At 34.6% G+C, this 15560-nt stretch overlaps 1 protein-coding gene across 4 annotated transcripts in view; it reads left to right on the top strand.

The window, feature by feature from the left end:
- The window catches only part of ERBB4 (erb-b2 receptor tyrosine kinase 4), a 1127099-nt gene that overhangs the window by 898995 nt on the left and 212544 nt on the right, over positions 1-15560 (top strand). For all 4 annotated transcript variants that reach the window (XM_027122307.1, XM_027122329.1, XM_027122298.1 and 1 more), the window contains exons 17-19: positions 575-707; positions 4931-5053; positions 9686-9784. In XM_027122307.1, coding sequence (XP_026978108.1) covers positions 575-707; positions 4931-5053; positions 9686-9784 — 355 coding nt within the window. The remainder of the gene's footprint in view (positions 1-574; positions 708-4930; positions 5054-9685; positions 9785-15560) is intronic.

Consider the following 15560-nt stretch of genomic DNA (forward strand, 5'->3'; position numbering starts at 1 on the left):
GACTAGAGGATGGAGGTGTTATTGGCTTGTAGTGGATGGAGACCAAGGATGCTGCTAAACATCCTAAAATGCAAAAGACAGTCCCCAGAATGAACAAGTATCCAGCCCCAAATGTCAATAGTGCCACTGTTGAGAAAGCCTGCTTCAGAGAAAACGTTGAAAATAATATTATAAACCACAACAATACTATTTAAATGCATTTCTACTTCTTTATAGATAAAAGTAAAATTAAAATGATTTAAAATTATGCTATAGCAAAAATTTGGCATACATTCTTCATTTTGTTATCAAATTTTACATTTTTTCATCAAATGGCATGTTGTGGCTGCTCATCCCCAAAGATTAGTTGTCTGTGCATGGTTTATTACTAAAAAACAAAGCAAAACAAAAAACAGGTACAGTTTTTACCATGAGAAAAGTTTTGTGAAAGCTTTAATGCATTTTTTAATTTGCATTTCTTCTAATTGACTAGACTTGTGATATGTGGATAATGGCTTGTCCAACTGCTTTTTCCTCTTCCTCTGTCTTTTCTCTCTTCATACTTTTTTCTTTACTTTTCCATTCTGGTTGGCAGGACTCCTCTAATTGCAGCCGGAGTCATTGGCGGGCTCTTCATCATGGTCATCGTGGGTCTAACATTTGCAGTTTATGTTAGAAGGAAGAGCATCAAAAAGAAAAGAGCCTTAAGAAGATTCCTGGAAACAGAGGTGAGGTGTTCATTTCTTCTCTTCAAGTGTTTAGGGACTTTCATTAGGTTTAGAAGGTTTAGATACTTAGTTTTTTAATCCAAGAGAAAATTCTATTCAATTTCCTGCTGAGGGTTTATATTTTATAGTATGGTATACAAAGTTGATGGAAAATCAGAGTATATAATAAGTGTAGTCAAGGCAGGCTCATGGCTTGAAGAGGGCAAATAGCAGGGGTCGAGGAAATTATCATATTGGGCCAGATCTGTTTCTTTTGGAGACAGGGGTCCATTAACAAGCTCTAGGATATACAAGTAGCAGAACTAGAAAATATCTGAGTCAGAGAATATCTCAGTAGCAGAACTAGAAAAATGTTAGAAAACAATAGAATTTTTTTGGTTTAAAATAAAGCCAGATTGGCAAGCAATTTATGCTTTAATTAGGGCCATTAAATTGGTAGCCACTGATCTCATTATAGCAGCAGTGAAAAGATGAGCTTCAGGATAAAGCTTAGTTTTGTAATCACATAGGCCTTATCACACTATTTATGAGGTGCATTTAATATTATGCATGTTAGTTATTGTGAATATGTAAATTATCCATAAAATACTATAATTTCTTTTGTATTGCCACACTGAATTCTCTAGCATGCAAGATGATCGTTTTCACCATAAAGGTTATAGAGGAAAAACAATTGCAGAAGACCATGTGTTACCATATCCTTCTCAACTCGAATCCTACCTCTTTCTCCTGATACACGTATCCATGCCTATCTGAACATTTCAGAGCAAATCTGTACTGAGACAGTCTGCCTTCTTTGCATTTGTTTTCTGTCTCACTGTCAGTGTGACATTTTGACTTTTCCTCTTAACACTGAAAGGAATGGGAATATTCATTCATTCATATGTTTCTCACACTGATAATGAATTAAATTTTAGCTCTTTTCCCCCAAAAGTTAAATCTGGATAGAATTATTTGAAAGTTTCAGAAAGCTACTATACAGTTACATATAAGAAGATACTTCTAATGATTGAAGTTATCTGAAATTAAATGGGCTGTCTTATCAGTAGACACGTTCAAGCATAAAAATGGTAGTTATATACACAGAGTGAACATAGTAATGATTCCGACTTGAGCTGGATGTTACAAAAGATCAACTTGATCACTTTCAGCCTTGTACATGTGAACATGAATAACAGTTTGGGCACAGCCCATGTGCTGTGCATATTTTCAGGTTAACTAGGATGATGGAGACAGGTAGAATTCTCTCTTATGGACAGCTTGGAGCAGTCACTGAAAGAATTCTGAAAAGTGAAGTAAATAAACTAGAGTTGGAAAAGAATTAAAGGTTTGGAATAGCAGTGGATATTTAGGTGATTGAATAAATAGAAGACAAATTCTGTCTCTTAACTATGTGTAGGAAAAGCTCATTGCTATGAAAATAGTTGTTTTGTTTTGTGCTGTTAATATGGTGCTTTCTAATAATGCCCTCCAAACTGGCATTTCATTACTAAATAAACACATACTGATTGGTTTTATAAGCATATTCTATTTTTTATAGAAAGTTATAGCTTAGGACTAAATGAGCTAATTGTTGAATTCTTGTCTTTCTCTCAGTAAAAGTAAATAACCGTGATTTTCTACCATCTAAATAGAAGAGGAATTTTTAACAGGTTCAACTTAAATTCTTAAATACTGAAGCTAGAAATCTGCCTCAGATGTGAAAACTTTGTTAAAACATGATATGTTGTTGGAAGATTTTTAAAATTGATACGCTTCACAAAATCATGTTGACCCAGATTGTCTTTTTTCTGTTGCATGCATAAAAGTAGAAAATCTTTTTTTCAATATACACTTATTGAGATGCACTATAAGCTTAATGCTTTGATAGATGCTGTGATTTAGAAATGTATTAATGAGATATAATCCTATCCCTTGAAGAGTGACAGATTTGGTACCTGTATTATGGCAGGTAATGTTCCAGAGTTTTCCACCTATGTATATACCATTTCATCCTTTAACAATCTTCTAAGATAATTATTGGTATACCAATTTCACAGGTGTGAAATGAAGGGCCAGGAAAGGCAAATTGTGTTCTAAGCCTGTAAGTGGCAACAATGATATACAAACCCACAAATTTAAACTCAATTATCTTTCTACCATACTGGGTCATAAAATAAAACTGTGCTCTTTTAATGGTATAATACTCAAATTCCTGGGGAAAAAAATGTGTTTGTAGAAATAAATTGAATGATACTTAATAAAATTGCGGGTAGAATTGTAAAGTTTTCAAAATATGAAATTATTGCACAGTATATGCCTATATATAATACGTATATATACATTTTTAAGTCTATCTAGCCTAAACTGCTAAAATCCAGTCCCCAATCTTGCATATGATTTTTGTATGACTTTTGTATATGATTGTAAAGTTTTATAACTTTTAAACTTTTATAAAAGTTTCTTACTGTATACATAGTATGTGTATCAAAATCTATAAAAGAAATTCTGCACAGCAGGATTCAAATGAATGGGATCCTCTGCAGGAGATTTTTTTCAGATTTGTTAAAGAATTGTGTGACTTTTTCTGAGATTTATGGGACTTGAATGCAGTTATGTGCATTATTACAAGATAAATTTGAAATTGAAATAAAAGTGTATTAGTTGCCAGACTGTTAAAAAATAGCTTAAGAATATTATAATTCTTATCACCTTTCCCAAATTCTTGCTAACATCCCTAAACTTCACCTACATTCAAGATTCTGTTTAGCTAATTAAGTAGACCATGATGTTCACAGAAGCATGATAATAATAACCAAGCTGAGGACCGCAGTGCAGTTAGCCTTATAAACAGACATTTTGAAATACTGTGGTGGTTTTCAAGACAATGTGAGTAGGAGGAGTAGGCCTTAATTATTTCCTTATGCTGAGGGAGAACAAGCTATTTGTCTGTGTTTAAAGTTTAGTTCTTTTATTTAACTTAAAAATAAATTTTAAAAAAGCTCTTGTTTCTCTGACTTGCCTTTTTCCTCAAGCATAGATAAAACTCTAAAATTTTAACATACAGTATAAACTTTGTGGTACCCAGAGTCTCTCTTCTGTCTACATTTTTGTATTCACATAGTCAAGAAATTGGCACACAGTTACATATCTTTCTCCTGCTTACCCATCCTCTCTGGAAATGGCATCTAAACTATGACATCTAAAATTATCAGCCTAATTTTACCCCTTTTGGCTACCCAGCCCACTTTAGGAACTGGCATTTCCCACTCTAATCTCACCCTTCAGACCTGTCCTTCTCCCTGATACTGTGTGCAAACTGTTCTTCCTGGTGGCAGTGTCCTCCCCCATGTCCATCCATTTTTATTATCTCAAGACCAATTTTAAAGTGTTCCTCCTTTTAGGAGCCACAAAAAGCAAACCTCACTCCCCAGTGGTTATTTTATTCCTCTGCATTTCATAGAATTCATTTATGATCTAGAATCAATTCATAGCATTTTAGAATTTTTAACCTAGAAGGTGCTCTAGGGCCTTGCTACTTAAAATGTGTTCAAGGACCATCATCATAAAGAGGAATCTCCTGGAGTTCTGTAAAAATGCAGATTTCAGCCTCAAATCCATATCTACTGAACCAGAATCTGCATTTTAACAAAAAACTCTGGTAATTCATATGTACATGAAAGATTTAGAAACACTGTCTTGGTGTAGTGACATTGTGCTAACTTGTTTTCTTCTCTTCTGACATGTCTGTCCTGACTTCCCTGCTAGGTATTAAATGATAAGAAGGTAGTTTTTTTAATTTTTAAAAATTGTATTTATTTAATTTTTATGTATCGAATTTCCTGAAATGAAAAAAAAACTTTGATAGAGTACACTGGCATAAGTAAAATCTCTAAGTCTTAGATGAAGTTTTCCAAAAGGAAGGAGCATGAAAAAGTAGAATTAAGAGCCCCTAATTAGTCTCTAAATTTCTATAAAAAGTGGGAAAAAAATCCCCTAGACTAGTATGCCTCAAGGTAGGTACACATTTGTTACTTGTGTTCACCCAGGTGAATAGCATGAGAAGAGAAAGGGTAGGGTCAGAAGGAATTGTGAGTGATCCATTTGACAAACATATTGTTTGTCAAGGAAAAGTGCTCTTGTGTGTGTTTTCTATGTGTGAGAAGGTGAACCAGAGAGAAAAAGAGAGGAACACTGATTGTTGGATCGAAAGTTGTGTAACTTGTACTCTTTTTGCTTTGTAGTTGGTAGAACCCTTAACACCCAGTGGTACGGCACCTAATCAAGCTCAACTACGTATTTTGAAAGAAACTGAGCTCAAAAGAGTAAAAGTACTTGGTTCAGGTGCTTTTGGAACTGTTTATAAAGTAAGTAGAAAATAACACATACCATCAGTTATTTTGTTTTGTTTCAGACTTGTTTTAAATAATAGCCAAAGTTATTGTTCTAGCCAACCTAACTCCTCTTTAATATTCAGAGAGGAGAAATCTTTATAGTATTGAGAAGTTGCTGAACAAATGAATTCATTAATTTTTATTGACTAAACTGGGTTGGATACAGTTATGAGAAAGCAGGAAACAAGGATGCAAAGCCAAAATATTGTTCATTCTCTGAATGCCTTCTGAGCTCCTTTTGATATCATCTCCCTTTGGCAAAATTGTTCTTTTCCAAAATACCCAGATCCAACCCATTTACCTTTACCCCTACACAGGAGGAGATCCCCAAGAGACCTGGGCAATGTGCTTTTCTTTCTTTTCTCTAAGTTCAGGTTAGCTAGAAGGAGAGGGTGGCAACATGAGTTTTTAATAAGAGAGATATTTCTGGAAAGGGAGAGCTGGAATGATGGCATTTGCATGTTTACTTATTTAACTTAATTACAAAACCAATTCAAAGGCCAGGCCCAAGGTTAATTGTGGTGAAATTTATTTTTAATGGTAAACAACAAGAATAAGAAGCTCTGTTGGGATAGTACTAAATCCTTCTTGTAATGTCCATTACTTCAATTCCCAAAATTTGCTTTAACAAGTTTCTCAAAGCTATATGCAAGCCTACATTTTTACAAATATGTTGGCTAAAATATGTAAGATCTTAAGAACTTTACATCTTAAAATGTTATTTTCTTATATTTAAGACAGATTTATTTAATGGAAATTATTAACAATTGGAATATAAACCTTAATTTTCTCTCTTGAATTTTCCAAAAATAATGTAATCTCTTTAAAATAAAACTTTTATTCTATGGTCAAAATGCAAAAGTTTCTTAATCTTTTGTTCTGCATATTTTGTTCAATTAAATTCAGAATTATTAGCTGATGTTTTTTGACCCACCTCCTAGAGTAATGAGAATAAAAACAAAAATAAATGGGACCTCATTAAACTTAAAAGCTTTTGCACAGCAAAAGAAACCATAAACAAGATGAAAAAGGCAACCCTCAGAATGGGAGAAAATATTTGCAAATGAATCAACGGACAAAGGATTAATCTCCAAAATATACAAACATCTCATGCAGCTCAATAACAAAAAAGCAAACAACCCAATCCAAAAATGGGCAGAAAACCTAAATAGACATTTCTCCAAAGAAGACATACAGATGTCCAACTAACACATGAAAAAATGCTCAACATCACTAATTATTAGAGGAATGCAAATCAAAACTACAATGTGATATCACCTCACACAGGTCAGAATGGCCATCATCAAAAAATCTACAAACAACAAATGCTGGAGAGGGTGTGGAGAAAAGGGAACCCTCATGCCCTGTTGTTGGGAATGTAAATTGATACAGCCACTGTGGAGAACAGTGTGGAGGTTCCTTTAAAAACTAAAAATAGAACTATCATGTGACCCAGCAATCCCACTACTGGGCATATACACAGAGAAAACTATAATTCAGAAAGACACATGCACTCCAATGTTCATTGCAGCACTATTTACAGTAGCCAGGACATGGAAATAACCTAAATGTCCGTCAACAGAGAAATGGATAAGAAAGATGTGGTACATATACAATGGAGAATTACTCAGCCATAAAAAGGAATGAAATTGGGTCATTTGTAGAGACGTAGATGGACCTAGAGACTGTCATACAGAATGAAGTAAGTCAAAAATAGGAAAACATATTGTATATTAATGCATATATATGGAATCTAAAAATATTGGTGTAGACAATCTTATTTGCAAAGCAGAGATAGAGACACAGACAAGACACAGATGTAGAGAATAAACGTATGAATACCAAGGGGGAAAGGAGAGTGGGATGTACTGGGAGATTGGAATTGACATATATACACTATTGATATTATGTGTAAAACAGATAACTAATGAGAACCTACTGTATAGCACAGGGAACACTACTCAGTGCTCTGTGGTGACCTAAATGGGAAGAAAGTCCAAAAAAGAGAGGATATATGTATACGTATAGCTGATTAACTTTGCTGTATGGTAGAAACTAACACAACATTGTAAAACAACTATACTCCAATAAAAATTAAAAAAAAATATATTAGCTGAGTACCTAATTTGAATATAAACTATTCTAGGCTGACTTGATACCTTCTAGTCTTCAAATCCTTTTTCTGTTTAAAGAGACACAATGTATCCTATCTGTCTCTCTATTTATATTGTGCTAGGAAAAAAATGGACTTCCATTTTAAAAGTAACTCAATCTTGGCATGTACCTTGCATATAGTCATGGTTGTATTTTTCAAGATGGTACGGTCTGGAAATTGAATTTTATTTTAAATCATGAATACCATATAACTCAAGACTAAATATTATCTAGTGACCTCAGAAGGTAAAATATTAATAATATTTTATTATTATTTAATAATAAAGCTTTATTAATATTTTTAACAACACTTATTTGCCCACTGTCCAAGAGTGTTGCACATGTATTGAAATTACCTCTATTAAAAGCTTATTGAAAGTTCCATAAGTATGTTTAAATTTATGCCTACAGTGTATATTGTTGACCCTAAGTTTTAATTAATATATTAGTTCTTACAAGGACATACTGTCTTTAAAGAACTATTCTTGACCACAGAAATTCAAGTTGGCTTAGCCAATTACTTGGTTAATGCTTCCTTCTGGTTGAAGATACACTGTGTTTAAACATAAAAGATTTGAACCAATATCATGGTATCAGCATAGTTGAACTGTGCTCTGATGGAGCCTGGAAAATAATGACTATACTAATTTAAAAAGCAGTGCAAATTAATTCACACTGAATGTATATTCTTATTTCAAAAGTATACTTTAGGAATATTTTAATATTTATGCTATATCTTTATAAGGTAACCCCCTCTGTTGTTACTTTTTTAAATAACGGTAAGCCTGTTCTCCACCCTAGTACCATCAAAAAGAAAATGGGTCTTGGGCTTTTTTTTTCTCATTTTTACGTTAATAATTTACAAAAAAAAAATATACTGCAGGGAACTTGGCTTATTATTGTGCATTTGACATATAGCTTTCCCTATTCACTCTAAGAACATAACCCTTAAATTCACCTTCTAAAGGTTAAAGTCTTTTTTTCTTTATTATTTTGACTTTTTAATAATTCTTGTGTTTAGGTCTTCTATTATTACTACTTTGGATAACACAAATACATATGTCTTAGCATAGAAGTACTAAGTGAAAAACTTTTAAAAATATTTTCCTTATAACTACAACCAGCTGATATTAAGAAAAACAGGAAGTGGAGGTGTTCTGCTCAGGAATAGTAGACTATTTTTTTCTTCCTTTCATTTTAATGTTAAAACTGTCCTTAGAAGACATTTTTGATGTCAAGGCTAATAAATTAAAATTTGAGATTTTTTTTTACATGTAACCTCATATCTGCTTCTGTGTTCCTTTGGGACGATACACTTAAAAAAATATATTCTTGTATATTCTATGCATCCCTGTATTACCAGTATCATTATCCTCATTCAGATGATTGAATTGTTTACTCAGAAATGCTGTTATTTAGCTAAAGTTGTACTTTACCCAAACCCTGCCAACTTTATACTTTCCCACAATGCACAGGTCCTGTTTGAATATAATTATGTCTCTAGAGGAAGAGAGAACTTTCAGTGACTAATATAAATATTTTGTATTACTTCAGAAATAATAAAAATCCTTGAATATTAAATAATATAGACAAATTAATATGTGCTCAATACTCCCTAGTACTTGCCTTTGAAAACTATTAATTCTTTTTTTTTTTTGTGGTACGTGGGCCTCTCACTGTTGTGGCCTCTCCCGTTGCGGAGCACAGGCTCCGGACACGCAGGCTCAGCGGCCATGGCTCACGGGCCCAGCCGCTCTGCGGCATGTGGGATCTTCCCGGACCGGGACACGAACCCGTGTTCCCTGCATCGGCAGGCGGACTCAACCACTGCGCCCCCAGGGAAGCCCTGAAAACTAATTCTTATACAATCAACCTTAGAAAATTAATTCTTAAACCAATCTGAATTTTGATACATAAGAATATGCTTTTTTATTTCATTTTATTTTTAGTTGCAGAATAATTAGATAATATTAAAGCTGAAAAGAACCTCCAACATTAATTACCCCAGTCTTCTAAACTACAAATAAGACAATTGAAGTTCAAAAATCAAAACAGCTTTCTCAAAGTTGTGAGAAGTTGATGATATCATCCAAGTCAAATATTATTATTATTTCAATGTTTTTTCTTTTTCTTCTTCTTTTTTTTTTTTTTTTTTTACTATTCAAAGCCTTTTTCATGTACACAAATTGAACTTGATAATAGCGTAAACACCTTGAAAGCAGAATACATATATGATCCACCTTCAGGTAATGAAAGCAGAAAACAAAGTTGCTGAGTAATTTGTAACATATAACAGGTGCTTGAAAAACATTTGTTGATTGAATGACAAAATATGGAACTTCTAAATTACTTTTTAAGGTATTAATAGGTCAAGTGTTTAATCAAATTTTGTTTCTGGTCTAAATGTTGTATGTCTTAATATAGATTTAATGTGATTTTTTTCCTCCCAAGGGTATTTGGGTCCCTGAAGGAGAAACAGTGAAGATTCCTGTGGCTATTAAGATTCTTAATGAAACAACTGGTCCCAAAGCCAATGTGGAGTTTATGGATGTAAGTACAGACAGCAGGCAATCACGTTTTTATCCATTATTAATAGACTGCTTTTAGAATTCAAAAAAAAAAAAAGACTCCAACTTCAAAGTGTCTTCTCTGGAAATGGTATAATCTTACAATTAAAGGCTTGAGCAAGGGTCAGCAAACTTTTGCTTAAAAGACCAGAGAATAAATATTCAGGCTTTTCCTGCAATGTGGTTTTTGTGACAACTACTCAACTCTCTCCTTTTAGTAGATAAGCAGCCATAGACAATTAAAAAAAAAACAAAATAACACAGGAATGGGCGAATGGGTATGAATGTGTTCCAGTAAAACTTTATTTACACAAGCGAGCTAAAAGCCAGATTTGGCTTGCTGACCAAATCCTGCCCTCAACGGCCATGTGTTTAACTACCATGCCAGACTGCATTTGAGAGTAGTGGCGATGATTTGGAAAATCAGACTGCTTTATTTTATTGTTGTTATGATATATTACTTGAAAACATCAATCAAGATTAGTTTTGATAGTGAGTTAGTTGCTGTTAAATTTAAATTAGGAACCCACTAACTCAGATAATTACACATTGAAACTTGTTTTTTTCAATTCATATTCATAAGACAAGACCTTATAGGTAAAATGCTCCAGAGTTCTGAAGAATGAAAGTACTTTATAAGGTCAACCAGAACGTTAAGATTCCCCCTAGCAATAATTGTAGATTGAGCTGCTCAGCCAATTCCAGAAGGTACAACAAGTGAAACTACGTATGTAGCATGCTGTTATTTTTTCACATTCAACACAAGATATCTTGCCAGAGGTGCTGTCAAAGACCCATATGTATTCTTTCTCTATCTTTTAGCATAATGTCTTCAGTAATAAGAATGATTTTGATTTTCAAATGACCTTCATATAAAAGAATATGCACTTTGATTTTTAAAAAGACAAATTGCTATGTTTTTCTATCCTTTTCTCTTGTACGCTCTTTTGTAAGTTTTATAGGAGCTCAGTTTGTGGCGCTGGATAATTTATTTGGGTCTAATGCTATACTCATCTTATATAGGGCTACTTTTAGTTTAACAACTTATGGGTCGTTATACAATAGGGCTGATAATTTAAGTGGGACCAACCTGTTGCTCTGATTGGTTGGTGCAGATGCCGAAAGCTCTGTCTCTGTGTACCAGTGCCGAATCGAACCTCGGAGACAGAGTTTGGGTGAAGAATAGCTTTATTGCTGTGCCTGGCAGAGGGACACAGAGCAGGCTCTTGCCCTCAAAACTGTGTGTCCCAACGCCGAGGGTTTAGTGAGTTTAGTGAGGAGTTCTATAGCAGTGGTTCAAGGGTGGGATTGCTGATAAGATTAAGGTGTGTGCAGGGCCTCCTTTCCTTTAATCTGGCCTCAGTTGGTGTCTTGAAGAGCTTTTCTGGTTCCTTTAATCTGGAATGAAGAATGCTAACAATTTCCATTTGTTGGGGGTTTTCTTTCTGTAAAGAGCACAAAGATATTGTTATTTGTATCCCGGGACCCTATTGTTTCTTGCCTGCTCCTTCCTTGTCTCTGAATCCCCTCCCTTCCCTGATTAACAACTGTTTGAACCTGCCCTCTGGAACTCAGGGAAGGTCACTGAGGCTGAACAGAAAGGCTCCAGATCCCAGGAGCCCACAGTGTCCCCCTTGGTTTCAGTGCTGTGTCTTAACAGTTACTAATATTTTAAATATGATTCTTGCTGCATATCTATCAACACCTATCTAACAGACATTGAGTCCAATAACTAAATAATGTTCCTTCTGCCGGTCTCTAAAATTTCTGACGCTCTCTACAGCCGGTTCAAATATTAAAATGTAAAACAAGCTTTTTTCAGTGATGTCACGATCAATTTGATCTTGATCATAAGTATAAATTTGTGAAGGGAACTTTCAAAGAAGTAAAAATGATAAAGAAAAAAGACAATGAGTAGAAACAGTGTAGTTAATATGTAAAACTGATAGTAAAAGATCTTGCCCAGTCTAGACAGCAGCCAAAGCTGAAATTCATAAGAATGCTAATAATCTCTGCTGGAGGCTTGGACAGCCATTTTTGTCATATTTCCATGGAAACAGACTGGCAAAAAGGGGTTAAGAGGCTACAAAATAATCACCTAGGAAAGAAGCTTTGAAAACCTCATCATGATTTTGAATGACTATTTGAAAGCTCCTAACCCCGTCCATTTTTTCTTTTCCCTCATCTGAAGTCTATTCCCATGGAAACAGGAGTGGGGATGGCAGCTTGAAGTTACAGATTTCTGCTGAAATTTAGATGAGGCTCTGATTGAGCCATGAAGGCATCATTTTCCTAGATGGTTGATAGATCTGGTGACCAACAGACTCTAAAGAGTCTGATCTTCTTAAAAATGAAAAAAAAAAATTAGGGAAAATATGTTGACTGCACCTTTCCTGCCTGGTGAATAACTGCTAGAAGATTAACAGATTGATGAACTGCTATTGGCAGAGTTTCAATAAATATCAAGCAGAAACACTTCTTACTATTTTCTCAACTTTTAAAACATTAGGATAGCTTCACAACAATTAAAATACTGCTGAACTGGAAAAATTAATGGTGAATTCAGTATTTTAAGTAGGCTGGTATAACTTTAATACAAACATATACCTACTTTTCATACCTACATTTTTACCTCATCTATTATGTGTGAAGATCATTATAAGTGCTTAAATAACATATCAAACCACAAAAGGTCTATGTTAGCAAAATTACTTGCAATTTGGACCTAAGAATTGAGTTGAAATTGCAAATATTCTCAGGGTTATTAAGTTAAAAGTCATGTTTGACATATGTCTTAGTTTGGGCTCTTCCAGAAGCAGAAGCTGACCCTGAGACAAGGATTTGAGTGAAAGTATTGATAGTTTCTTTTGGAGGTGAGGGACTCATCAGTAAGGGAATATGGAAATGAGACAGGAGAATCAGTAAAGTCATCTGCCTTCATGAGTGACTGGAGCTTCTTTCCATTGGAGAGACTCTGGCAGCCAGTGTAGGACGTACACCTCCGAGTTACTCTCCTTAAAATGTAAGGGAGACGATGAAAGGACTCCAGCTGTCAGTCATTGGTTGAGAGCAACTGGGAGAGAAAGACATTTATTCTCCTGCATATGCTACCTGCAGTGTGTGGCAAAACAGGCTTCAGTAGCAAGAGAAAGCCATTAGGCAAAGAAAGGCAGGAGGAAATCAACTAAGGTACAGCACTATGGTAGAGTGTTCCAAGGATAACTTTCAAACTAAAATAACTGCAACCATGCCACATGTCTCCTTTGCAGACTGGTTATGTGTGTATTAGTATTAATATGCATGTGTGTGCCTGTGTTTCATATCATTGTATAGGAGGAAAATACAGCTTCCAAAGACAATGGAAACTGCATACTTTTATTAAGCATTAGACCTTTTTGCTGCCCTCCCTCCCTGCAGCTTTACACTTAGGGTAGAATATTCCAGATTTAATAACTACTACTACTAGGTTTATCAGATATAGCTGTGACTCACTTGTTACAATAATGGCAAACATGCAACAACTTAATACTCAAAACTCACTACATCTACTACTTCTATTGATATCCAAGGGCAAAGGAGAGGACTTTTATATTTCCTTAGAATTTTTACCATAGGCAAAAATAAATAAGGAGCAATTTGTGTTCTATTAAATGCTACACTAAAAGCAAGAGACGGAGGATTTGGTCACAAGGCTGTTACTCAGCTCACCTAAGTATGTCTAATGGATTCATAATGATGATAATAACACACTGCTAGTGAGTGGCCAGTACATTCTTCATTCACATAAAGGAAGATCACATTGAACATTAAGAAAATGACTCTAAAGGTCCACCTTCTTTTATGCACTCTCCTAGTTCTTGCTTCAAATAGCACCATTTCATTGGGAAAACACGGGTGTTTTTTGTCTCTTCTTTGTTTTTAAATTCATCAAATGATGCACAACAGATACTTAAAAAATGATGCTATTGAGCAAGATCCCTGGAATTGGGGACCCTGGTCTGGTCAAATCAGACAGGCTCTTGAGTTTATCTGAGCTTCCACTACTCTGTTTTTTGTTTGTTTGTTTGTTTCCCCTGATATTTAAGCCCACTACCATTTGACATTATTTTATTTGCCAAGGAAGTGCATATATCTTTAAATGTTTTACTTAATTTATGTTTTCTTAGAAAGAACTAATCTAGGATAAAAGAAATGCCATAATTATCCTAAGTTCCAGTGACTGATCAATAATACTTCAGGTTAGAGAGAACTTGAATCTTCTTGGCTTCAGTTTCAGCTTTGCCACCAAATCAACCACATAGTTCATGAAAAGGTGCTGCAAGGAAAGGTGTTTCAGATCAGCCAACCTTATTGTGTAAATGGTAATTTTCTTATTAAAAGAAAAATAACTAGTTTCCTTCTTCCTATACAATAGGAACTTTTATCTTACACAACAGTCGTTTTATTGTTTTCTGAAGATGTGTCCATTGTTTCTGTTACTCTTCTCTGTATTGTCTTTATGATACTCAGTGTCTTAGTGAGAGCTGTTTCAACTCTTGTTGCTGCCATATTAGTGGGGTGAGACAAACAATTTTTTGGTAAGATTTACATTTTCTCCTAGATTATAGCAGATTTACAGAACGATTGGAAAAGATATTTTGTTCTATAACATTATTTTCACATTACAATATTTTCATACATATGGCTTCCCATAGTTAACAATAACTCTTAGCTAGATCCTGTATTATACTAATAGTGGATTTTTTAAAATGCATATAATTTAATTATATCTTTAGGCCTAATAGATTTTGCTAATTTGCATATATGAATACAATTCATTCATTTCAGAGGTGAAAAACATAAAATTCCTCTTTATTAAAAGCCCACTACTTACATGTCACAGGATTCTATACTGCTTGCATGATTTTTTTTTTTTTGCGGTACGCAGGCCTCTCACTGTTGTGGCCTCTCCCGTTGTGGAGCACAGGCTCTGGACGCGCAGGCTCAGCGGCCATGGCTCAGGGGCCCAGCCGCTCCGCAGCCTGTGGGATCTTCCCGGACCGGGACACGAACCCGTGTCCCCTGCATCGACAGGCGGACTCTCAACCACTGCACCACCAGGGAAGCCCTGCTTGCATGATTTTGAAAAATTGGTTAACCAATCCTTTTTACATTAAGAAAAATTATTGCTAAAGTAATTAAGAAAAGTTTTGGATAGTTGTTTTGCTTTTAAAAATAAAGCAATAACTTCAGAAAGAGATTCCAAACTCCATTAGAAACAGAATTTAGTCTTCCAAAACTCTACTAAAAAGAAAAGAAAAAAAGTACCAGTAACTAGAGTAAATCACTTCTGTTATAGTTATTTCATTGGCCCTGGTTCATGTCCTGTTAGTTGTAGAGAACTCGGTCTGAAATGGCATCACATCTGAAATCACTCAATCAAACACCTAATTCTCCAACTATATTCTCCTTTCCCTCCAGTTCTTTTCCTATAGTAACTACTTGAGAAACATTTAACCCTTTTTGATGTCTCCCATTCATTGACTCTTCGCTGTTTCTCACTATCCCTCAGCTGCCACCTGTCCTCGCATCCCTTCATAATAATCTTGAATTTGTGGACCATCTTATAATCACATTATTTTTTTAAAATTTTTTATTGGAGTATAGTTGGTTTACAATGTTGTGTTAGCTTCAGGTGTACAGCAAAGTGAATCATTTATACATATACATATATCCAGTCTTTTTTTTCTTTTCTTTTAGATTCTTTTCCCATATAGGCC

Source organism: Aethalodelphis obliquidens, unplaced genomic scaffold (genome assembly GCF_003676395.1).
Source record: "Aethalodelphis obliquidens isolate GAN/ISIS:26980383/991018 unplaced genomic scaffold, ASM367639v1 scaffold2, whole genome shotgun sequence".
In the NCBI taxonomy this organism is placed as follows: domain Eukaryota; kingdom Metazoa; phylum Chordata; class Mammalia; order Artiodactyla; family Delphinidae; genus Aethalodelphis; species Aethalodelphis obliquidens.